The sequence below is a fragment of the Drosophila persimilis genome, unplaced genomic scaffold (genome assembly GCF_003286085.1).
Source record: "Drosophila persimilis strain 14011-0111.01,24,50 unplaced genomic scaffold, DperRS2 tig00000000-arrow-pilon, whole genome shotgun sequence".
Classification (NCBI taxonomy): Eukaryota; Metazoa; Arthropoda; class Insecta; order Diptera; family Drosophilidae; genus Drosophila; species Drosophila persimilis.
Window position 1 is genome coordinate 10,939,128 of NW_020825288.1, and position 26,266 is coordinate 10,965,393.

Genomic DNA, 26,266 nt, shown 5'->3' on the forward strand with positions numbered 1-26,266 from the left:
CTGCCTGGATTCTATGCCAACACTTGGTTTACTCGTTAGGCACTGCTTACGTGCCTGGCAGTACACCAGTGCAGTACGGCTCCGGGCTACGTGCCTTTCATTTGCGAAACTAATTGCAAAACTCTTACGCAACTGCAGGAGACAGGCGACAGGACGGCATACGACAGGCGACAGGCGACAGGACGACAGGCAGCACCACGACATATTGAAATGCTCCATATTCATCGAAGAGTTTTCAAGTTTGTTTCGTGCACGTAAAATATTTACCTGTCATTGTTCCCCCGAGCAAACAGCTCCCATCCCATTTCCCCCATCCTCGGCGGAGCAGAACGTGTTTATATTTTGCGTGAAAGATGCACAGAGCACAGAGCACAGAGCACAGAGAGACAGTTGACTTATTGCCAAGGACCTTCCTTCCTCTCTCTATTGGCAGCCTCAGCGTCACCTCTGTGGCTGCTCTTAACGGATTTTTAATTATTTCCGCCAGAGACTGTTGCTGTCGGACCACTGCTGATGCCATTAAAATTATGAGCGGGAATTAGCCCGAACCTTGCGGTAATTAAAATGGGGCTCCCCCTGGCCCGCTGTCAGCTGAGCCGCTGACAAGGCCGTAGCTTCGATGAGCTTTGCTGTTGCTGCAACACTGCGTATGACATATTTTTACTTTTGAAACATAAAAATATCAACATCCCAGCGTTGAAGAGAGGGTTCTACGACGAGTGTGCATGTGCGAGGGAGGGAGGGAGGAATAGTGCAATCTATGCTCGTATTGAGGCCACTCGACGGCAAAGGACTCGCAGGGAGGGTACAAAAAAATATAGAGGGGAGATGCAGTAGCAGCAGCGCAAATGCAATACCAAAACGAAATTAACCTCACAACCTACTACAGAAAGCAGCATCCATGCCACACAATGTGGGGGTCTGTGTGGGTGTGCACTAAAAGCGGTTTACGCCACTCACATGTAAACCCCAGTTGGCTGCCACCAGTGCCAGTCCGCCAGTACCCCCGCTCCATCCCAACACCCACATACACACGATTGTTGTGTGGATAGGTCGTGGCTTTGCGTGTTTTACTCACTCTTTCACTCTGCCACCCACCCACCCACTCTCCCACTTTGCCCCAGCTTTTCACCCGCTCTCCCCTCGCTCACCATGGATCCACCCCTCCCCATCCTTTGCACCTCCTTGGCTTGGTTAAATTTTCTGTTTGCTTTTCTGTGGATTTCTGTGGATTTTCGTTACGTTTCGGCAGTGCCGAACGCCAGATGCCCCTCCACTCCCTCACTCACCCACTCACCCACTCACCTACTGGTTCTTCAAAAAGTGTTGTACCTTTAACGTATTTTGCATTTGCTTGGCATAGATCTCAGGGAGGGAGGGGTTGGAAGGGAAGGAAGTGGGCCCCAGAAGGAGGTTTAAGGAGACGGTCTGTGGGGTTGCTTCTCTGCACAGTTTTGCTCTCAGCTTTCTCTCTCGTTCTCTTAAGACTTGGCTTACTCTCTTTCTCCCACTCTCTCTCTCTCTCTTGGTGGCTTCTAAAGCTTTTGTAGTAGAGAAAAATGAAATGTTTTCCCCCCTTGTTTTTTTTGTTTGTTTTTTCTTGTGTAATTCCTTGGCTTTTGCGGCTTTGCTGTGCTTCTTTAGAGTGGCCAGAGTTAAGCAAAAGTTTATGGGATATCTTTTTCTTGTTGCCTCTTGGCAAATTGTGCAAGAAAATTGTTGCATGTATGTGGCACATTAAATATGCAACTTTTGGTGACGATGATGCAAGGGTATTTTGCTGTCAAAGTTTTGGGGCATTACTATAATCGAGGGGGAACCTGTAATGGCAGACAGACAGACAGCCAAATGACATCAATTAGCCGAGTGCGAGCAAAGCTGAGCCTTGAGCCATGAGCCAAGAGCCAAGAGCCATGGGCCTTGAGCCATGACAACAACAGAGCCAAAACACAACTGAAAGACACGGCAGCGGTATTTGTGCCAAGGCTCGGCTCGGCTCGGTCCTGCTGGGCTTGGCTCTCTCTATCTATCTTTCAGTCAGTTAAATAGTTAACAACGTGATTGACGGGTGGATGGGTGGCAGCAGATAGAATAGGGCCAACATTTTCACGCCAATTGCGATTAGTTTGGCTAACACACCGGTTGCAATTAGCCTAAGGCCAAGGCAAACTAGCGGCATTAATTGCCAATGAAGGCCCTTAAAAGGTAATTTAGCATCCGAGGGTCGATGGTCGATGGTCGATGTCCTCCGCCCCCAACATGCTTACCTTTGAACTCTTGGTAAGCGGCTTATGGCACACGCAAGAGCAGCAGCAAAAACTTTTACATAATTCACTCGGCAAGGACCATCCAGCAGCAGCATCAAAGCCACATCAAACTTGGGCCACTCTGAAGGGGCTCACCTTCTGCACCTTCCGAGGGACGGAGAGATGGTGAGAGCGATAGAGAAGGCGCTGAAAGTGTTGACCAACAGGGACATTGGGGACTGGTTAATGTCCGGGACATGTAAGGGCATAAGTACTCATACATATTTCATTCGGCGGAGGAACTTGTCACGAAAATTCGCTCAGTGTAAGAAGTCTCCCCCGCGGTCGCGAGGCAAAAGTTTTCATTTCTGTTCGCATTTTTGGTAATTTTCACCATTTTCGAATTCAATTCCACTCTCAAGCAGCCGCCGAACCGAGCCGTGAACTCAATTTGCTGCGCTTGACAAATTCCAATGACAAAAGAATTTTTCCTCTCCGGAAGTTTGTTATTAGCCGCTCGCATCCGGACCGCTGGCTGCCTGCGTGCCGACGCAACGGATAAGGTTCGACGCTGGCCGGACACGGACCCGGACCCGGACCCGGCCGGGACCTACTATCGTATCCACACGTATTGCTACTCGCGTGTGCGCATCTTATCCGCGCAGGCGTCTATGTTGCGTATACGTAACGTACAGTATAGTGTGTTTAGGCCTGTGTGCCAGCGGCATGTTTGCCTAGCTGCGGTTGCTGGCCCATGCCCCATGCCCCTCGTCGCATGCCCCACGTTCCTTGAAAAAGAAGAAATTTTTGAATTGCATTTATTTTGCATGGCCCGCTCTCGGCCTGACAGTTGATTGCCTGTCAGCGGATGGCGGCTTCGTGGCTTGCTGGCTGCCTGAATGCCTGACTGGGTGGCTGTGCCGTGTGGGTGGATGGGTCAGCGTAAGCGTCTCATCAAACTGACCCACATACGAGTACGAGACCAGTGGCTGTTGGCCGTGTGTCGATGCAGAGAGAGAGCGAGCGCGGAGAGAGCGCGCGCGTGTGTGTTTGCAGCTTTTGTGAATGATGCGGCCTACCTACCCAGCACTTACTCACACTCGCATTCACACTCACACTCGCACTCAAAGGGTTACACACATGTCATTCAGGAAATTGACTTTACGCTCTTCCGAAAGGCCTTTCCCGCTGTTATTTCAACCTTTTTGACCAAAATCTTTTGAGTACTTACGTCTGATTTTTCGATACGAATACGGCACGAATTTGCAATATTACAAAAAGGAGTATGCCACAGTCAAGATAATAGGGGGGCTATGTTCTATACAAAAATACTATTTTCGGTAATATCCAAGTGATCCTTATTTCTTGAAGTAATTTGGTGTCTGCACTCCATAAAAGAAAAGTAAAATACTCAAGTGAAAGGCTTAAAGAAAATAAGACAATTTGGTTCACTATTTCATAGAATTTACGTTTTAAGAATAATAATAAACTAAGTAGTGCGACAATATGCCAACTTTTGTACGCCTGGATGTTCAGATCACATCTTTATATTCAGAATTTGCAAATATACTCAAAATATTTTTAAAAAATTCATAAGCCGCGATCTGATGACTGGCACTTACATAATTTTCACTCGGCATTTGCAGAGCCTATGTCCTAGAGAAATGTTGGGTTAGAAAAAGAATTGTGTGACCTTTTAAAGGATTTTTAATTTGTGTCGATACAATGGTTGTACTTGAAGATGTATCGAGCTTTCTAATAAAAAATGTTGTTGTTGTTGTGTATGGCGATCATACTATGGTCCTACTATTAGACTTTATTTCTTAAGCGGAATTAATTCGCAACAAATTAGGCCACTTATCATTAAAAACTATTTGTTATTATAAATAAGATAAATTGTTTAGTTAATCAATTATGAACTATGTAGTTTTTGTTTAGTGATTTGTCAGTGATTCATGGATTATTTTTTGTGGATTCATTGGCAGATTTATTGGTGATTTTATTACCGTATCATTAATGAATTCATGGCTGAACTTTGTGATGATTTGTCCAAGGATAACCTTAAAAGTCATTTGGGATTTTATCAGTTCATTTTACGTGCTTGACATTAGCGATACTTATCATTATTTTTGTTCCTGCACTTACTATATTCCTTCACGTATTCTCATTCCATCAGTTCCATTTCGTTGTTGAAGGGTATCTAAAGCAGCGTCATGCCGCAGGACAAAAGCTGGCTGCTTCCTTTTCTAGTCCTTTTATCAATTGTAATGCGTTTTTAATGGCAACTGGTTTATCTGTTTGTGTCATCGGGGCTGGGTTATTAAAATTATTCATAATGCTCCAACGCTGTGTGTGGAGTGGCAGTGGCAGTGGCCCCTCGTCTCTCGTCTCTCGCCCCTCTTCCTCTTCCTCACCATCCCCATCCCCGACTGACCAACAATTCGCTTTGTTTCATTTTGTTGATTTGAATTGCTTGATAAACAAACATTTGCAAAAGCGACGCGCGCGCTTTCGGACTAGGCCAAAGCGGGAGGGCTTTTGTTGGTTCTGCTTTCGCCTATGGCCCATTGTTGTACCTTTATCATTCATAATGTTTGTCTGTCATGCCAGGCGGGGTCCCGAGCCGCTTTGAGTTGGGTCTGGTCTGGCGTTTTCCTTGCGTTTAGTCAGTCACACACATGATTGGCATTTTTCTCTTTTCATTTGCCAGTGGCATAGGTTCGAGTCCTTTCCTCGAGTATGTAATTGTTATCGATGTCAGGATTAGCTGGAAGCCTATCTGCCCTGCGGGAGGCGCCCCAGGTGAAGGCTTAAGTGTGGGTTTGTGTAAATGAATTGAGAGGGCTTCTCTGTGGAAGCCAGGGATGCCAGGGATGCTTTCCTTAACAAGATAATGGGACTAGAGCGTCATCATCCCGAAAAGCTCCTTATATCGATGACAAGCTTTAACCCAAAACGATTGCCTGGGATGGCTGGGAATTAAAAAATGAACCCACAATATATTGGATGCCATGAAACGATAAATGAAAACGCTCATGTATATGATCATATCATACGGAATGATCCATTTATTTTCAATTTTTCAAGGTTCATTCCTAGCCAAGACATCAATTATGCATCTGACTGTCCTGGGCTTTTGGACAAGTTCAAGTCCGTGCAACATCAACCGTGCAGCACTATACTCGTACAACTACAAAAAAATCACATCTGGCAATGCCAAGCGACAGGGTCCCCAGCAGACATCCCATCCCATCCTCGAAGAGCGGCAGCTGCTGCTGCTGTGCTGTGCTGTGCTGTGCCGTGCCGTCCCGTATCAAATACAATTCCCCAAATCCCGACTGCCAATTTTTTCGTGTTAAATAATTCAAATATATACACACTCCCACACACACACACACACACACACAGTCTCCAAAAACGAGCCTCAACAGCACGCAAACGCATGCACAGAGATGTCGTAAAAGCCTGTCGAACATTTCTCCGTAAAAGCTTTCGCTCTCCGTTAAACCAGAAAGTTTACCCGAACCGAACAAGCGGGAGAGAGAGAGAGAGAGTCTCTGCTGCTCTCCATGCGTACGAGTATGAGTGTGTGCGTTTGAATGTATGAATGTGAATGTGTATTTGCTCCAATTTCGACAATGGAGATGTTGTTTCGGTTGCAACTTCGTTTCTCTTCTGCTCGGCTCCGGGCTGGTTGTCCGCTCGCCGTACCATCTCAATACGCAAAGTTCAGTTGAGCGCGTCGGACGTCGTTGTCGTTGTCGTCGTCGTTCTGGTGTGTCCGTCCTCGTTCCGTTCTAGTCCTCGTGCTCGTTACCGTTAACATTAACGTCGTGCGTGGCGCGCTCTTGTTTGTGCATGTGTGTGTCCGTGCGTAGTAGTATTTGCAACGCCGACGCTGTATACGTACAGGAAGGACGGACTCTATACATACGTATATACCTGCAGAGCGAGCTCGTGGCTGGCGTGTAGTAAAACTCATTAAAAACGGAACTTATTCAATACTATTTCACGCACGGCCAGGAGTGGTGGGTGAAAGAAGAGAAGGAATCGCGCGCGCTCAACAGAGGTCCCCAAGTCAACGTCAACGGCACCGTCACCGTCACCGTCATCGTCGTCATCGGGCAGCGTGATTGTCGCTTGTGGGTGGACTCTAAAAATGATTGCAGAAAAGCAAACGGAATAGCCGATAAAATTTTAATGCCGCGTTAAATTGCCTCCTCCCCGCGGCTAAAGAGAGCGAAATATAGAGCCCGCTCGATCAATACAAAAAACAGTAGTCAATTATAGCTGTCTTAGGGAATACATACATACAATACTCCCACTCGTATCGAGTCTATATATATATAGATATTTTTGTCGAGCAGCAAATCACTTACCTAGGTAAACCGATTTGTTTCGAGAACAGAAACACGTGTTCGTGTGTCTGTGCTGGAGCACACAGACACACACACACGAACAAATCTGAAATGAAATGAAATTTATTATGGAATAAGCCCATTACACGAACACACAGACAAACACAACACTGCGTATACGCAATGAGAATCAAAGGAAACGAGAAAACCCAATCCCATCGCAATTCTTTTGAACGAAGGGCTGCCAAAGACATTGCCTAGTCTTATTCATTTTTTCCGCTCTTTTTCCGTTTTCCTTTTTCTTTTTTTGTATCAGACTGTCCCATATACAGACACAAATTTTTGCTGCTAAATGCGCGCGCTCACGCCCCCACACACACACACAGTCCCAACCCCCCTGGCTCCATCCCACACAGACAAAGGCACAGGCACAGACACAGGCACAGGCACATGGCGGTGGAGATGGTGCTGGCGATGGCGGCGTTGGAGCAGACGCACACACTTAAGGTTCAACAGCCCAACGATTGCCTGGCAAGACACAGAAAGAGACAGTGGCAGGCAGGCTGCCTGACAGTCAGTTAGGCAGCCCCCAAAACAGCCATTATCTTCGACAATGTTAACCCACGTAGCTTGGGCCCAGAAGCAGAAGCAGCAGCAGTGGCAGTGGCAGTTTCAGTGGCAGCAGCAATATTGCGTATACGCTACCCCCAGCATTCCTCTTACTGCCGCGAAAGTCTCGGGAGTTTTACGGGGGCGGTAGATGGGGTCGGCCGACTTCATCTTTTGTCTGTAAAAGTGGCAAAATGTAATTTTTGGCATTCACGTCTGCAGCACGTCCCAAACCAACAACCGAACAACCACGCCTCTCTCTGTTGGCCCAGGCTTTAGCTGATTACTGGTAGCAGGGTCTATACGGCCAAAGCAGCCGCGCGGGAAATGTAACTAGGGCTAACCGGATTCCTGGGAAACGCATTTGCTTTCCAAAGTTTCGAGAGGGCGCTCACGCAACGCTCTGGGACCCTGGACTCTTTCTGGCCCTTTCGACATTTGTCTGCTGCAAATATGCCAAAGCTCAGCCCAACAAATATATAATTAAACTAAGATAAAATGGGAAAATGTCTGCCATTGCCTGCCACTCATCTTTTGGCCCAAGTACTGCTGCTAGAAGAAGTTTAATTTCGATTTATCCTTCAAACGAAAATAAAACTATTTTTCTTGATAATCAGCAAGAAACGCCGCCGCCCACATCCTACCCATATTTCTCTGTTCTTTATTCCCTTTTTCTGGGGCGAACTTCTTTTTTTTTGTGCTTTGTGCACCACAAATGAGTGGGAGCTCCGTCTGCTGTTCCCCGTTTTAATTTAGTATGCCTTGAATTAATGAAATTTTTGCACGGCTCTCGGCCGAATTATTTACGCCAAAGCTGCCTGCGCTACACGCGGCGTATACTTGATGCCGGTGGGCGGACGGCCCACTTATCTGCCTCTCTCTTTCTCTGTGTCTTTCTGCGGACTTCGCCCTCCCTTTTGGTGGTGGTGGCTGGGGGGCAGACAGACCGCACTTAAAGCGCCGTTTAAATCAATTGTGTAGAAATTTTGAAAACGTTTTGGCAAACGTCGGCAGTGAAGCGTGAAAGGCAAACATAAATATTTTCGCCTGGCAACAAAAGGCAATCATACAGATACAAGCCCACACACACACACAAACATACAGACAGACAGAACGGTATGTATGTATGTATAGATACAGTTATCATAGCTCTTGTGTGCTTAGAGAATAGAAATGCGGATAAAACAAACCCCCAAACAACAAAAAATGAAGCGATACAATTGGATGTAAGCCATTGGACGTGTGCGGGAACAGAGCAACAGAAATACGTATCAAATTATAGCTTAAGGAAGCCGTTACGAAACCACCGAAGCAAAGGAGCAATATCACACATACAGCGAAACAAAAAACACATATACCCGTACATTCTACATATGTATGTGTATGATATATACAAAATAAATAACTTAACTGCGAAAAATCGAAATCAAATCGTATCGGGTGCCGCAAGGTGCAGAAACTATCATTTCAATTACAAATACATAAAATATTTGAGTGGACACACGCGACGTGACTCTGCCACTTATATATAGAAACAAAAAGAACTTCTATTCCATTTGGACACTATTTCCCTTCGGGGTGACACAGCAAGCAAGGTGGCTGCAACAAAATTAATGTGTGATAGCGCCACGACAGGATGTTTCCTGACCAGAAGCAGCCATCGCAAGGTGAGTGCCTCCCGGTGTGGAGGAAGGCCTCCTCTGTAGGGAGGAGATAAGGGAGCAACTAAAAGTAATCAAAAATATTCTAATGATTATTACAACTTACACATGTTTACAGGGCTCTTAGCTTGGAACCACATGAAAGGGCGGTAAAATCTGCATGAAAAGTGCCTCCTGTATCGAGATTTAAATCTCTATCGATTCTGCATAATTTATGGGAAAATGAAGCTGGGGATTTGACCATAAATATCAAATATTTTCAACTATATTTCGAAGCTATTGTTGAATTTTGCATCTTTGCATATGGGAATAAATAGAGTTAATATCAAAGTAACTATTTTCCGCAATATCATGGTGCCTCCGCGACTCTGCTCTTCTGTTGGTTGGAAAATGCCAAAGTGGAAGCTCAACATCAATATAGTAACCCGTCAAACCATTCGCGTAGCCACAAAACGCTGAAAATGTCATAAGTCCGCATATAATACGCAACTCCCACAGAAACTCCCCTCCCCGCCCCAAGAGAGCATGCCACATGGGAGGGATGACGAGTGCCTTTCGGCTACAGGCGAACGAAAATTGGCATGACATTTTCATATACTGGGGTACAGTATATTTTTTTACTTAAATATTTATTTATATGATGGCTATGTATTGGTATGCAAATATTGCCTTTAGCACGCTGCGAGTTGTGACTATTAGCCGCTTAAGCCACCGTCGTCCTGCAGTCGAGCACAGGGACCTTCTGTTCCTCCGTTCTGGATTCCCAGACCCGCGCCCATCCAATTTCCACCCACCGTTCTTCATAAACGAATTTCTTGCTCTGTGCTGTGTTTTTTTATATTTTATATTTTAATTTTATATTTTTGTTTCTTTTTTTTTTGTATTTATGTGTGGGTGTGTACACTCATGCGGATGAATGAATAAATAAATATGCGTAAAACAAATAAGAGTGCATATTCTATGGAAACACGCAGCAAAGGCCAACGAACCAACAACTCTCTCAAACAAAAACAAAAACAAAAAAGAGAGGCTCAAAAATGAAAACTTTGCAAATAAAACAAACTCAAGTGTGGCGCCTGGGGCCGACTGGCTACTATGCGAACCCACTTAGACATTTAATCGTTTTATACATACCTACATGTATACGAATATATGTATACATATGTATACTGGTATTCGTACTCGTATATTTGTTACCTACAGATTGCAACTTTCAACTACTTGGGGGTCTGGCTCTTCCTTCCGCCGCCTGACTGTTAAGGGCACTTGAAATATTGAAATAAAATTTCATTAAGTATGCAGCCCTTCACTTGGGGGGCGCTAAAAATATTTGCATAGATAATGGCAGCAGCAGCAGCAGCAGCAGCAACTGTTTGCTTACTTCTTCCATTCGGTTGGGTAATTAAATTTGCCAAAGAGCAGCAGCCAGCCAGGACGGAAGCAGCTCCTTGGCTGGCAGGACCAGATTATGCCTCCATCCAGGGCGGAGGCAATCAATTGGAGCGGCTTTGAGTGATGTGAGTGGCTTCTGCTGCTGCACAGCCCAGTAAAAGGTTTGTCCTGTCGGCTTTTGGGGAAGCTTTGGGTCTGAGAGATATCTTCACGCTTCATTCTGTCACTCGACACTTTTGATTGGAAGAGGGTGAGGCAAGGCTTTGCTTTTGTCAGGGTTAATGCCTTTGATGCCCTGTGATACCATTATCCGTATTCCCTCGGTCTCTGCGCCTTGCTCCTCTTTCTCTCTCTGCCTCTCTCTCTCTAATTGCATAATGCGATGCCATCTTGTGCATTCTCCTTTTGTTTGCCGGCAAATTTGAATTTAATCAATAAATCACGTATACGTCGTGTGGCCCATGAAAGTGCGGGTAATGTGTCCACAGCTGCTCTTGATTCCGGTCCTGCCTTCTGCCTTCTTCCTCTGCCCCAGCAGTTGCTGTCACAATCAACGCCACAGTGCGGCTTGTTTCAAGCATTGTTGTTGCCACCGCCTTTGTTGTTTGCTTAATTTGCGGTTATCTTAAACTCAGACCCGTACACTGTACACTGTACACTGTACACCGTACACCGTAAACCGTACACCGAAGCCAAAGCCAAACGCAAACCCAAAGCAATCCAATTCAGGAGTAGTCAAGCCACAGCTACGGCTGCTTCTGCTTCTGCCATGTACCGCCACTGCCACATTGCCACAGCGCCACAGCTACTTCTACTTCTACTGTTTCTGCCTCAGCCACTGGCTTCGCTGCTATCCTCATTGTTGGACGGACGGAAGGACCCTGTGTCTGTGGGTCCCTACTCTTGTGCCACATATTTTGACATTAGCGCAGCTGCAAGTGACAACTATTATTAACATTGCTGTTGTTGCTGCTGCTGCTACTTCTGCTGCTTCCTCTCTCCCGGTGTGTGTGTGCTGCGCTGTGCATTTGCCATTTAATTGTAATTGTTGTCAGTGAATTCCGAAAATTCCAGCGAACTGACATGTAATTGGCATGGAGAGTGCACACAGAGCAGAACAGGGAGTAGCAGTGGCCCCATGGGCCCAGGGTGGGCAAGCCTGGAAGGCATTTAAATTTATAATTATTTGGAATTTTGTTTTTTTGTGTTCGCTTTAGGTGGGTTTCAGTTACGGTTACGGCTACGGTTCTTCGGTTTGATTCTATTGTTCTATTATTTCCGAGAGAGCGAAAGAGAAGTAGGGCCATATGCTGCTGAAGGAAATGGTTATATAAATGCACTGGGCCCCACGGGAAATGCTTAACGTAACCTCTGACCCATGTTCTGGTTGAGCAAAATAATTCAGTTTTACCGAAACAAATTATGCAACAAATTGTGGTTAAAATTTTGCCTGAAAATGCTACCAAATTCCTGGGAACCGGAAAGTTTAGTTCATGACGAAAAGCTGAGTGGAAAATGTTGAGTGGTTAAGTTGTAAGCACGTTATGGCCATTAAAAGTTGACCAAAGCTCTCTCTCTCTCTTTCTCTCTCTCTTTCTCTCTCTTTCTCTCTCTTTCTCTCTCTCTCTCTCTCTTCCCTTCTCTCTGGCACTACTCCCCCACTCGGGGGACTCCTTTCCACACTCCCATCCACGGCAAACGTGTGTTTTTGGCTATCAGTTTAAGGACCATTAGACAAATAACATGACTTGCTACTACTGTTTCGAATTATTAATTGTATCGGCCCCAAAACCAAATCAATTTCATCAATTCTAATGGGCCACCCCCTTCTCCCCACTAGAACAATGGCAAAAGCCGGATCAATTATTCCACGCAGTCCAGGCGGCGTCCGAATGAGTTCGACGCTAAAACAAAGAAGATCCCAGTGCCTGCTAAATCACATGCTCCAGCAATCAATCAATGCGTCGGACAATCAATCAACCGGGCAGGACCAGAGGATGGGGTAGGGATAGGTCTGAGACAGCTGACAGACGGCAGTGGAGAAAGTCAACCCACCTCTCCCCCACTCCCCAAAAAAAGGCGAAAGTGCCAGCCAGGGCCAAGACAGGACAATTGATCCCTCGATCCACCGACTGTGCGCAGTCATTACCATTATGGCTGACCAATTATTAACGCAGTCAAGCAAATGACGCACTTTTCCACAGTCGAAGGAAAGTGGGCCAACAGCCAGTTGGCCAAGAAAGTATTCCTGTTGCGGCTACTGCCACTTATACTGCTATTTCTACTAATACTGCTACTGCTACCGTTAATGGCGTCTGTTCTCTGACATAATTACAATTTTAGTCAATTTCCGATTGGGGAGAGCTTGTGTTTTATTTTGGCCTGTAGGAGGCACTAAAAATGATTTTATTGATTTGTGTTGTCACGCAACTTCCTCTAATGATGGCAGTCGTCCTTAGCTCCTCCCTCCACCGCTGTGTCCCTGGAATAGTTCTAGCCCTATGCCAGCCTGAGGAAGAATCATCCATAATTAAAAAAGCTTGCCAAACGCTAGACGTGGGAGATGTGTATGGGAGATGTCTTGACTATTTTTCAATTAGTTGTAGTCACACAGCAGGGTGCAGGGTGCAGGGTGCAGGGCGCAAGAGGGACTGTGGCTAGACAGCAGCAGCGCCCGACAACATAATGAAGTTGAAATGAGTTTAAACAGGCAGCACCGAACCCCTTACCCTGACTGGGTGGGTGGGCTGCGTGAGTCACATGTGGCCCTAGACTCTTGGGCTTTGCCTAAAGACGCTTTGCATAAGCCGCCTGGCTCTGGTAATTTTCCGGCTAGTCTCTTTTCCTGCTTTTACATCCCCCCCTCCACCTCCTGGCACTCTGAACTTATTGGATTTGCCGGTTAATAAACTATTCACTTGCTAATTAAGTGCCCGACTCGCTGTGAATAATTTACTCCCCGCAAAGTGAGTGGAAAACGCCTCGAGTTATGCGGAGGAGAAATCTGCAAGCACCGTAAAAAAAAAGAAAACACTTTAGGAAAAATTATGAATTATTGAATTAGAAAATATCCAAGTGTGACAGAAATTGAGGCAGGCGTTAAAGTGATTTCCACTGAACTTCAAGTGGGGTAGGGCACGGGGCTTGGGACTTGGGGCATGGGCAGAAGACAACATAGGACAGTGGGTGAAAAGGACATCACATATCATGGGTGGGGTCGGTGCATAAATTGTATGCTGACAGCTTGGACCGGGGTGTTGCTGTTGGCTGTTGCTTTGCCACTTCATGTGTCCATTTAGAGCTTCGGCTGTGGCTCTGGCACTGCCTCCGGCCGCCTGCCGCCTGCCGCCTGCCGCATGCCTCTTGCCAGAGTTGAAGCCTGCACGCGATGCACACACCATCGACAGTAATGTGTTGGTTCCCGGCCAAGTCTCGTTAGCGCGGGGCCAGAAGCGGCAAACCACAATGCTAGCCATCAACAATGGGGCCGTGTGCCGCCTTCTTCTGCTGCTGCTGGGCCCAGTTCTTTTTATTGAATACAGTTGTTTGGCTGAGACACGCCCCGCCCCGTTTTTGTTGCTGTACATTTGGCCTACACACCCACGCAAACGCAAAGGACAATTTTTTTCGTGTTGTTTGTGTGTGTTTGTGTGTTAATGGGGGGGCCTAGGAATTCCGCTTGAATTATTTATTTAGCCATGCATTTGCAGTTTGCAAAAGTGCAAACAACCAACAACGAAATACCAGTACAGTAAACACACTTTAATAGTTTAATGCCAGCGAAGCAGAAACTTTGCCATCGACAGGAGGAGAAGCAGCACCACAAGCAGCAGAGGCAGCATCATCAGCAGCAGCAACAAGAGCTATAACCGCCGGAGGGCCAGGCAAAGCAGGCAACAAAAAGGCAGACTTTCATGGAATATAGCCATATAATAATGCCTATTTGACTAAGAGCAAATGGTCGAAACAGAGGACGCGCGAGGCCGAAAAACTTCAGCTCCAACGACAGCTGCTGATGTTGCCGCTCCTCTTGCCGCTCCTCCAGGGGGCAACTTTTACGAAAGTTTGGCCAAACAGCAGCAGCAACAAAAGGAAGGGGGAAGAGAGACAGCCACCGACACATGTCAAAGTTTTGCAATTTCAAAGATTTCTTCCAAATATTTATATTGTTGTTGTTGCTCCTTCGCTTGCGAACATGATTTTTGGCCACCGCAGAGCAGAGGGAGAGAGAGAGAGGGATGCTGGCTGCCCCTTGGGGAGTACTCGACTCCACTTCAACGATGGAGTCTGTAGCTCCAGCACTTGACAATGACGGGCTTGACCACAATTTGTGCCCACAGGCAGCTCTCCCTCTCCCTCTCTCTCCGCAGCCTTACCCTGGTCTGTTCATGGGAATGTCCTGCCTCGTCCTAACATTAATCCATTAAAAACTTCGTTTAGCTTTTTGGTCGGCAACTTCATTTAAAACCAATTTCGTGACGCCCCAACCCCATGAAAAATCAAAGTTGTGTGACCATTGTTGTTGCTTTTCCCTTTATTCCGTGTCCCATGTCCTGTGTCCTGTGTCATGTGGCCTATGGCCTGGGTGTGGGCTGGACTGGGGCTGTCGCTTGTCCCGTCGGTGCTGGCCATGTGACATCATCAACGAGCGTCACGTGCCCGGTACAGCTGCCTCGGTCGGCTATCCTTAAGCTTGCATGACGCTATCGCTGTCGCTGCCACTGCCACTGGCGCTGCCGCTCACCGCGTGCATTGCAGTGCCGCAGGCTGGGTGATGTGGCACTGACAGAAATTACTGTTGGCGTGAGAACAGCTCGGATAAGAACAGAGCTGCGACTCTGATGAAATAATTATTGCCAACGTTCCACGGCGTTCGATAAAAGACCGCCTTGATGTGCGGAAAATACTCGTATTGAGGGGGCAAGTGGCAGTAATTCTTGCAGCAAATTGAGTTGCAAACCAGAAATGAGGCTAGCAACACGTTCGCAGAACTATCGATCCTACTTGTGGCAGATAAGTAGAATTTTCTAGAATCGGGGAGATTATCTGAAGAATTCAATAAAAAATAGGAGTATTTACCAATACAATTTCTGTTACTACCCATCATTTTCATTTGACAGCTGGCAAATGGTGGTAAAACGTCGTAATTTTCTGCTATTTTGACCTTTAAGAATATAAAGTTGGTTTTTAATTTTTGGTTTCAAAGGAAACTATGGATAGTCAAGTTCAGGGGACGTAAGGATTGTAATCTCTCTATTATATAAAATAGTTTCGGGTCGTCGTTGTTGCCCAACATTTTATTTATATTACTGATTAAAATGTATCTCGCAGATACTATTAGCTTTTATAGCAACATTTAAAATTTTTAAATATGATAATTTGTATGATAAGAACTAAAAATAAAAATAGTTTGTAGGGATGCAAGTAATTGGAATATGTATCGTAAGGACACCTCGCCGTTAAAAGGATAAATATATTTTTAATGTAATTTGATATAATTTTTGATATATACATATTTATAATTCAATTTTTCATGCAAAATTTTGTTTGTTCTTTCGGGTTTTTGTTTTACAAACAAAAAATAGGACCTATAAGAAAGGTTTTTAAAACCAAAATTTCTTACAGTTTATGCTGTGAAGGATACCTCTTTTTTCATCACTTTATCCACTTTAATTTTTAGAGTAAACTCGACGCAAATCAAAATTTGCAATCTCTGGTCAATTGATATGATATCCTTTAACAAAGAGGGAAATTATGCTCGTTTTCAAAATGTAGATATCGTTTGAAATAAAAACTAAAGGGTTGGTGGGGGGTGGAGAGAGTTGCAACTGCTTCCATTTTTTTTTTTTGCAACTTGCAACTTTCTAAAGAAACTAAAGCACTCGCCAAAGGATAAATCAGCTTAATTAATGCAAAGCTAAATCTTTTAGCGCGGCTTAAGTGCCAGGGGCTGTCAATGGCAGCGGCATGGGCAGGGGGGCAGTGGCAACAGCTGCAACAATTAGTTTAATTTATGCGGCAGCGCGTTGCACTCGAAATTAGCATTAAGCTTCTGCGAATAAATTACTCGCAAAAACTAACCAGCGACGATGCGTGCTTGGGGTTTGTTTTTTTTAGGAGAATGGAAGATCAGTTCCTGATGTTACCGCCAGCCCGGGACGCGCCCCACCCGGACCGCTGCCCGCCAACCAGCTGTCCTCGCTGGGCAACCAGCAGCACGGCAACCAGCAGCAGCACCAGCAGCAGCAGCATCATGGAAACCAGCAGCAGCAGCACCATGGCAACCAGCACCAGAATCGCGGACAGAGCGGCAGCATCTCGAATGCCGGCAAGGATCCGGTGCTGCTGCAGGGCGACTTCCGCAAGGTCAGCGGCATCAGCTCGGAGATCTTTCGCCAGATAGAGGCCGTCGAGAATGACCATGACCCGAATACGGCGGCGGCCCTGGACGCGGTGGAGCGTCGCGGCGAGATGATTGTCCGCATCCTGGAGCCGCGCTGCATGGGCAGCAAGCAGGCGGTGGATGCCGCCCACAAGCTGATGAACAAGGCCGACGGCAGGCACACAGTCCAGCTGGTGGAGATCGTCAAGCGGCCCGGACAGACGCTGGGCCTGTATATACGCGAGGGCAACGGTGCCGACCGCACTGATGGCGTCTTCATTTCCCGCATTGCCCTGGAGTCGGCGGTCTACAACAGCGGTTGTCTGAGGGTGAGTGTCAATCAATGGGTTGTTGACGAGAGAGAGAGAGAGAGAGAGAGAGAGAGAGAGAGAGAGAGGATGATCTCTATTAATTCTGTTATCCCTAGGTGGGCGATGAAATCCTGGCCGTCAATCTGGTGGACGTGACCCACATGTCGCTGGACGATGTTGTCATCATCATGTCAATTCCACGCCGCCTGGTGCTGGCCATCCGCCAGCGACGTGGCAATCGCGGCACAAACTCTCCCGGACCGCCGACGTTGTCGCGACCGGAGCAGAAGCCGCCGCCGGTGGTGGTGATCAAACGGGATCTCAGGGACGAGGATCTGGACGAGACGGATCGCATGCAGAGGCCGCGCTCATCACGTGAAAGACGTACAGGTAGTTTAAAATGGAGGCCGTGTTTGAAATGCTTATCGGGTTCCCCGTTCTCTCTGTTTCCTCCTCCTGCAGGTGATGGCCGCGAGATGACCGAGTCGCGCTCCAGGCTGGGCCTGGGCCTCAACAACTACAGTCCGCAGTCGGAGCAGCTGGACATGTACTACAACTCCCGTGGTGGCGGCGGAGGCCATGCCGGGGGCGGTGGCATGCCCGTCAATGCCATGGGCGAGCCACCCAACTGGGGCTACAAGCCGCCGCCACCGCCCTCGTCGGTGATCACGGAGCAGCCCACAAAGGGCCACGCCTTTGCGCCCTCGCATGCGTACTACCAGAACGCGGGAACGCTGGAGAGCCTGGCGGAAAAGGTGCATGCCTTCTATCCGGGTGCGCCCGGACAGCCAGTGGGTCAGTCGCGTCGCATGTCCACAGGAACCGGAAACGTGGGACTTGCCCAGCAGCACGCGCGCTTCCCGCGCTCCGGATCGGATCAGCATTTGCCGCGAGTGGAGTACGCCGACTACTCCAACTCCCTGGGTCGCCACTCGCTGCTACGCTCCAGCCTGAAGCCCGGCACCGGGGCTCCCATGCCCGTGGGCGTGGGTGGAACGCTGGGCCGCTACGGGCGCTATGATCAGCAGCGTGCCAGTACGGTCTCCAAGTACGGACCGCCGGCTGCCGGAGCCCAGTCGCTGACGCGTCGCTCCCGACCCAATCTGGACTACTCCAGTGACACGGAGGCCACGATCGGACCGCGTCCCAGCTACTACTACTACAACAGGCCCGCCATTGGCAGCATGCCGCGTGGTGGCGGTGGGCACGTGAGCGGAGGAGCAGCTGCCACGGCTGCCCTGCTGGCAAGTGCCGCAGATCTCAACAAGTTCAACTCGCTGCCCAGGGAACGACCCGGCGTTAGGCTGCAGGGCATCCGCACCAGAATCAGCGATCGGCTGGTGGACGAGAACGATGGCAACACCTCGGCGCCGGAGTTCGATGTGCGACGAGGCAGAGATCTCCGGCAGCGCATCACCGCCAGTCCCTCGATCTTCACGGCGGACGAGTACCGCGCCTGGCTCCGCCGGGCGCCCAGCAGCTCTGCCATTGCGGAACAGATGCGAATGACGCGCGACTTGTTTGCCCAGCCGCGATCGCAGCGGTTCTCCTGCAGCGCCGAGAATATCCACGATGCATTGAGGAATGTAAGTATTACTAACACTTTTCCGACGTTACCACATTCTGATGATTTTCTGTTGTCTTCAGACGGAGAGCATCTACTCCAGTAGAACGGGCATACTCGGAGCTGGCACCCTCGATCGCAATATGGGCCTCACGCGGCCCATTTCCGCACTGCCTGTGCGTTCCATGTCCTCGCAGCACATCGGTGGGGCAGGCTCCATACGCTCGCCCAGCATACGACGCATGCGACAGCTGCTAGAACTGTCCGCTGGCCCGGCCAGTCCTAGTGGCAGCATCATGAGCACCGGCGGCCACCAGAGTCCAGCACCGACGCCCAGCGCCACGTTGCCCCGTCAGCACCGCCAGATCGACATCAATCCGGCCGAGTTTGCCAAGTACAAGCTGGACAAGCCCATAGTCGACATTGGTGGGGTGTCGGGCATGTTGTGGATCCATCTGTTGGCGGGTCGAGGCCTGCGAACCGCTCCTGAGGGAGCCGGGGCCCAACCTGGGGCGCCACCTGGCCAGACCAGGGATCTGTACTGCGTGATCGAGTGCGATCGCGTGCATAAGGCACGTACAGTGGTTCGATCCGGGGATCTGCAGTTCGACTGGGACGAGTCCTTCGAGCTGGACTTGGTCGGGAACAAACAGCTGGATGTCCTGGTCTACTCGTGGGATCCCCAGCACCGGCACAAGCTCTGCTATCGGGGAGCCATTTCGCTGTCGGCCATCCTACGGCAGTCGCCGCTGCACCAGCTGGCCCTCAAGGTGGAGCCACGGGGCACCATCTACATCCGCATGCGGCACACTGATCCCCTGGCCCTGTACAAGAGGCGTGGTCTGCCCAGCCTGAGGGCCGGCTATCCGACGTTGTTCGGCGCTGACCTGGAGACGGTCGTCAACCGGGAGTCTAAGGGGGCCCCGGGCTGTGCCCCAGTGCCAATTGTGCTGCGGCGCTGCGTGGAGGAGGTGGAGCGACGTGGGCTCGATATAATCGGGCTGTATCGACTGTGCGGCTCGGCCACCAAGAAGCGTCTGCTACGCGAGGCCTTCGAGCGCAACAGCCGTGCCGTGGAATTGAGCCCGGAACATGTTCCTGACATCAATGTCATCACCGGTGTGCTCAAGGACTACCTCAGGGAGCTGCCGGAGCCGCTGTTCACGCGCTGCCTCTTCCAGATGACAGTAGACGCCTTGGGTGAGCATGATTGTACTCCTCCTTCTGTCGTTTCGATTTAATTGCCCCCAACCATGATCTCCCACAGCTGTCTGCCTGCCAGATGACCCCGAGGGCAATGCAAAACTGATGCTTAGCATCCTCGATTGCCTGCCCAGGGCGAACAGGGTGAGTGGAAAGCATACAGTACTAGTATTCCATGGAGGTTTCTCATTCCCTGCTCTTTAGGCCACTCTTGTATTCCTGCTCGACCACCTGTCGCTGGTCGTTTCCAACTCTGAGCGCAACAAGATGTCCGCCCAGGCGCTGGCCACGGTGATGGGCCCACCGCTGATGCTGCATTCGGCCAGCGCACAGCCGGGCGCTGACATCGATCACGCCCAGCCGATCGCAGTGCTCAAATATCTGCTGCAGATCTGGCCACAGCCGCAGGCGCAGCATCAGCAGCTGGCACAGCACATGGGCGGCGCAACGGGCTCGATGATGAGCGGCCTGGCCACGGCCGGCAGTATGAGCAACATGGCCGGCGTTGCTTCAGGTAACGTACTCCCAGTGTCCATGCTGCACCGCCACCCAGCCACCAACAGGTCCCCGAACCACCCACCGACTACACTCACACAAGACTAGAGGACACACACACACACACACACACACACACACACACACACACACAAACACACACCTGCAAGAGTTTTCTTAAATTTCTTTCTATTTCTGCTTTGAAAGCAAGCCGCTGTTCCAGTCAAGATCTTCATTCCTCTCTTTCCGTCTCTAAAGCGCGGCACAGAAACCGTTTTCACTGTTAACTGTTACTTCACATACACACAAAAACACCCACACGCCCACAAACACATTAAACACTCATCCAAGACTCACCCACAGACACACAGACACCGATTTGCGTTCACATTAATATTGATTAATACAGAGTCCTATGTAGACAGGTCGGCGCGGCGAGTCAACAGGGCAGCGTGGAAGCAAAGTCAGTGCGTTGCCAGCGGACAGACAGCAACTTCTACTGCAGCAGCAGCAGCAGCTCATGGCGGCGGGCAACCTCCTGCGCTCGTCCACTTCGGTAACCAACATACTCTCCCAAGGCCATCCTCAGCTCTCAGCCACAGCCAACAGTCATCTGTATCAATCAGTAGTGGGTCAGTTAGCTCAATCGCATCGAGCCTTGCAACAAGCGGTGCAACAGGTAAAACAACAACAGTAACCACCAGCACACAGCAACACTAACAACATAAACAATAAACAATGTGAACAAACAACAACAAGAGCCAACAAAACAATTACAACATACGATAATCGAACATTGAACATTTAACATTTAACATACATTACTTATGCATTACTTTATCATCTAATCTCACTAATCCTCACTAACATAACCTAACATAACATACTACACTTCAGGCAGAATTTCTTTATTGTTGGGGGCACTTCTAATGCGTATCTAAAATGCATTCAGATTTTTCAGAGATCTTTTCGAATATTTAAAAATTAGTTTTAAAATTTCAAAGAGAATATAAGGGTTACATTTTTCTCATTAAATTTACATTATTTTCATTTGTATAACTTTGAATTCAAAATTTATTTTTTATAATATAATAGTAGCCGTTAATTTTAGTTGAATAACATCATATGAAAATTTAAATATTTTATTTGTTGTATATCGTATTTATCATTAACATTGAATGATTTTTATTTTCTATATATAATTTATTAAGTTTAAGGAGATTTTGCTTCTCAGGTTTTGAAAATGCTTTTAAAATTTCAATTGGATATTAATTTTGTATAATTTTTGTATATGCTGTTAAACTGTTATTTTTTCTTTTTTGTATCCTATTGAAAGTAATATTATATATTATTTACCAATTGTCCGACAACTAATAATATACATAAAATCGGAGCATCTTTTGTCGATGGGCGTATTATGTAGTCAAAGATAATATTCATGGTAAAATGAGTAACGGCCATACAGTTGTATGGTATACGATATTTAGGGTGGCTTATGAATGGCCACAAGAGAGCGCTCAAAGGCCACTCTTGTCTTTGGTCTAGTATAGTTGTGCAGGAAATTTTCAGACACCATAAAACCATATCATACTTTGCCACTTTTTCACACTTTCTCTATCACACACTTTCACTACCAAAAACACCTAGACACTCCACACAAACACAGAGAAACAAATTCTTGCTCTTTAACTTTTCCTGTTGACCGTTTTGCAAAAGATGATGAAAATATATACAAACAATCGTACATTTTTAACCTACTGAGCTATCAATTGAGCAATCTTTCGAAAGCATTATCTGTTGTCATTTAATTTGTGCTTTTTACGAGAATACTACTTACAAATAATTGCTTACAAAATGTGATGTAATATATACATATATTAAAGTAATCCATAATTTGTTGTGATCCGTGATCGATAGACGTTGTAATTGTGACCCATACATACGTATATTATCGTATATATTTATTTACTTAAACATATCGATATACGATATATATATATATATACTTATAACGATGGTAATGATGATGATTTGAGCGATGTGATAATTGTTGAACGGCGTGTAAAGCATGATTGGCCCACTACTGGTAACAAAATAAACATATCTGACTATTTATACCACTTTGTATACCAATCCAATCCAATTTCAATATATCCAATATATGTATAATCCGTACAGCCTCTGTATGTAAACCACATGCCAAAAGAAAAGAACACACCATGTAATTGCTTCATATAACACAATGCCATTGTACAAACTTCATCAAATCATTGACCCTCGTACATTATATTGTTACACTGTGCAGTAGCCCACACACAGTAGCCCTTCCTCCCCAGGAGATACTTACTCAGTGCCTCATGAGATTCCCTCTACTAACACCCTGACGACATCCCTGTCACCCTTCTTTTGTCACCGAAATGCACAGCAGATGTAGAATAGAACGTGTGAAAAATATTCAAAGGATTGGGAACCTAAACCCTACCGTAACTTCCTTTTTAAACTATTGTTTTCGGGGATAATAAGTAGGGGACTCTCCTGCACCATTTTTCGCTTGATTCTATCAACCGCACATCGTTCATGGCACCCCGTTTGCATGTCCAACACCTGTCCAACACGCTTTTGCATCACCAAGCATCGTTCCGAACCGTCCCAGAATCACATCCAAATCTAGAGAACAATACCTATCTGATTGGTTTACAAATTGGCCGCCCACCCGTACAAGAACGTATCGCACTCAGCACGATGTGATAATTGTCTTTGTCTAAACGTTGTATCTGCTTAAAATCTAAACACTCTACACCACTTACGCACTCACACACACTCACCCACACACACAGCATTATGTACACCCGTAAGACACCAACAGCCAAAATCTAAATTCGAAATTCTCTATGCACACCCTACTCGTATAAGTAAGACTTAAACCAGATGCAAAGACCACTGCACGTATACCCGCCCCCCCCAACCCCCCCGTATAAAGCCATATATGAACTCTGTAAAGACAAAAATTTGACCAACTCCATGGGTTGTCCTACGCCCTCTTTCTCTCTCTCTTTTTTTCTTTTGATCTGATCTCTTGCAGCCCTATCAATTGGCGGGATCAGTGGGCTCAGCAATTCCCGACCAATCGCCACTGCCACTTCCAGGCACACCCTCCCCAGGCAGTAGCTCGGCGTCGACGGGTTCGGGCTCCGGATCGGGCTCGGGTAAAAGTAAAGAACATCAAAATAACACCAGAGATAGAGATAATTTAATGTTTGGAAAATCCCACTTACAGGCACGGATACCATCAAGCGCGGTGCTTCACCTGTCTCCGTTAAGCAAGTCAAGATCATCGATACGGCCAGCCCCTATTCCATAGTACAGAAGAAGCCGCCGCTGCAGAAGGATGCACCCATAGATGCCATCACACCCACCACCCAGTCGGATGCAATATCAGCCCTAGGCGGCAGCAGCAGCACGACAACACGCAAAGGCAACGTTGACTTCTATGAACCGCACAAAGCGCTGTCCAAGAGCCTGGCCGGTGATGACTCTAGCTACAGCTCCAAGTACGCCAGTCTGGACACAAAGAAGAGCAGCTACAGCGGCAACAGCAACAGCTACACCCCCAGCAAGACCAGCCTCAACGCCAGCAGCGATGAGTACAAGGCGATGCGCAACAAGTCGAGCGCCACCTCAAGCTCGAGCTCATCGCAGGCTACGGTATTGAGTGCCGGCTCGACGGCCACTTCGGCACCCACCACCTCCTCGGATGACTCGGACGATCTGCTGTCGTACAAGTCGTCGGCCTCCACTAACGCCTTGCTGGCCCAGTCGCAGGCCATGACCACCAGCCAGCTGATGTCGAAGTATTTAAAGCGTGAGCCGCGTGTCCAGTTCACGCCGATCAAGTCGCCGGAGTCGCCATCGCCGCCCGGCGGTGGGGATGGTCTGCCCAAGGGCACTTACCAACTGGTCACGCCCACCGGCTCCAGCTCTTCTCTCAAGCCCAGCGCCACAACGGGAGCGATTAGCAAGCACACCACATCTTCGCCAAGCTCAGCGGACACGAACACTAACCACACCAACAGCCAACAGAAGTTGTCATCGCCCTCGCGCCTGAACAAGGACAGTAAGTCCGGAGCAGCGGTAAGTGGCTCCTCCTCGATTGTGTCGACCGGACGGCGGCTGTTTGACAGCCTGGCCTCGTCGTCATCGTCGGAGACGGAGACCAAGACCTATATTGGTGGAACCACTGCCAATGCCAGTGCATCCAGCAGCACGACAACCTACACCAACGACTCGCGGAACACGGCAAGCAGTAGCAATAAGTCGGTAGCGGGATCGGGCTCAGAGCACAGGAGCTATGGCAGCGCTCTCTTTGGGAGCAGCGGCCTGGGCAATGGCAATGGGACCACCAGCGGCAACCACAACCATTTGGGCAGCACCAACAGTCCCTTCACCAGCACCAATGGCAACGGCAGCCACAATGCCATGAACCTGTACGGCACTTTGCCAAAGAGTGGGGCAGGTGGGGGCGCCGCCAGCTCGGGGGCTGCCCTGTTTGGAAGCAGCGCCAGTTCCTCCTACCACTCGAGCAGCGGTGCGGGTACAACAACCAGCAGCGGGGTCAGCTCCATGACGGGCTCCACCAATAGCTATGACTTCTACTCGAGCAGCACCTCGAGCGGCAGCAGCAGTTCACGTCCCTTTACCAATGGGGGCAACAATTACCACACTCTGGGCACATATCGGGCGCAGTATGCGGCCACCAATCCCTTCCTCGATGCCTTCGACGAGAAGCCCAGTAGCAATGGGGGCAACGGCGGTAGTAACAATGGCCACGGGGAGGCGGACAAGCTCGGGGCGGACAAGGGCCATCACAGGGCGACCGTGATTGCGGCATTCCAGTCGTCGGGCGACTCCAAGAACGGTAGCGATGAGTACGACGATCTCAAGTGAGGGGATAACGATAACCATAATGATAACGAACAAGTACGATACGATTACGAAAACGATTGCCATACAGACAGAGACAATGCTGAAAGTGTTCTTTTGGAGTATTTACAGTTTACAAATTTACATAGAACGAATAATACGAATATAAACCGATAAACAATAATCGAATAACTAGAACAAAAACTATGCTAAAACCCACTGAACACGCGGATATCTCCTCTTATTAAACGGAAGGCCAACATGGCTGCCGAGCTTTCTGTATGTGTGTGTGGTGTGGTGTGGTGTGGTGTGTATGTGTGTATGTATGTATAACGAGCGGAAACACCAACAGTGGGGTGGGGCAGCCATTTAGCTAATACAAATCCGAATTCAATAACATTTACGAACAGTATTTTTGAACGAACTAAAAGCAAAACCCAAGAAGAGAATAATAGGTAAACATCGTATACAACAAATTACATATTATAAATGTAACATAACAACTAAAGAAAAACAACGTGAACGAGAACAAACTTAAACAGAAAGGTTGATCGCGCATTTAATTTTTACAAGCAACATAAAAAAATCAACAATTTCTACATACATATATACAGACATGCTCATGTACATGCCTATACACGATATATAGACATGCAATACAATTATGCTAATGACATATTTTTGCATAGTCCCCAGTCCCAAGTATTGGAATACATACGTTGTACATACTACAAAAAGAGTCCTCTTCCACGTCTTTTTCTATCCCTTACACCAAACAACCACAGCACAGCATATCCTAGCGTATGCGATGTGTGTGTTTCAATGTGACCAATTCTCTAATCTATAAAACCGCTGTACTCGATATATGTATATTTATGTGAAAACTAAGCAAAAGCCCAAGTCCAGGTAGTTACTGGACAACTTTTCGAGCAATATATTTGCCTAAAATGTTTCTCTACCGCCTCTTACATGTATGTATTATACATACTTATACAATATATATATAACCATACCAAAATTGTATAAGGCCCAAAGGTATGCTTCGAAACCCAAAAACAGCCGCCTAAGACATCCTTGGAGCCTTCGTTACAGTATCCGATCGATCGATGATTGATAATACATCAT

At 47.6% G+C, this 26,266-nt stretch overlaps 1 protein-coding gene across 8 annotated transcripts in view; it reads left to right on the top strand.

Moving 5' to 3' along the window:
- The window catches only part of LOC6587377 (rho GTPase-activating protein 100F), a 38,913-nt gene extending 13,117 nt beyond the window's left edge, over window positions 1–25,796 (top strand). For 2 of the 8 annotated variants that reach the window (XM_026995073.1, XM_026995074.1), the window contains 9 exons: window positions 16,384–16,977; window positions 17,076–17,349; window positions 17,422–18,545; window positions 18,607–19,723; window positions 19,791–19,870; window positions 19,931–20,240; window positions 20,647–20,900; window positions 23,304–23,433; window positions 23,499–25,795. In XM_026995073.1, coding sequence (XP_026850874.1) covers window positions 16,384–16,977; window positions 17,076–17,349; window positions 17,422–18,545; window positions 18,607–19,723; window positions 19,791–19,870; window positions 19,931–20,240; window positions 20,647–20,900; window positions 23,304–23,433; window positions 23,499–25,165 — 5,550 coding nt within the window. In that variant the 3' untranslated portion in view covers window positions 25,166–25,795. Of the gene's footprint in view, window positions 1–16,383; window positions 16,978–17,075; window positions 17,350–17,421; window positions 18,546–18,606; window positions 19,724–19,790; window positions 19,871–19,930; window positions 20,241–20,642; window positions 20,901–23,303; window positions 23,434–23,498 lie in introns of all 8 variants that reach the window. The other 6 variants (XM_026995078.1, XM_026995079.1, XM_026995075.1 and 3 more) reach the window with 6 other exon arrangements.
- The last annotated feature ends 470 nt before the right edge of the window (window positions 25,797–26,266 follow it).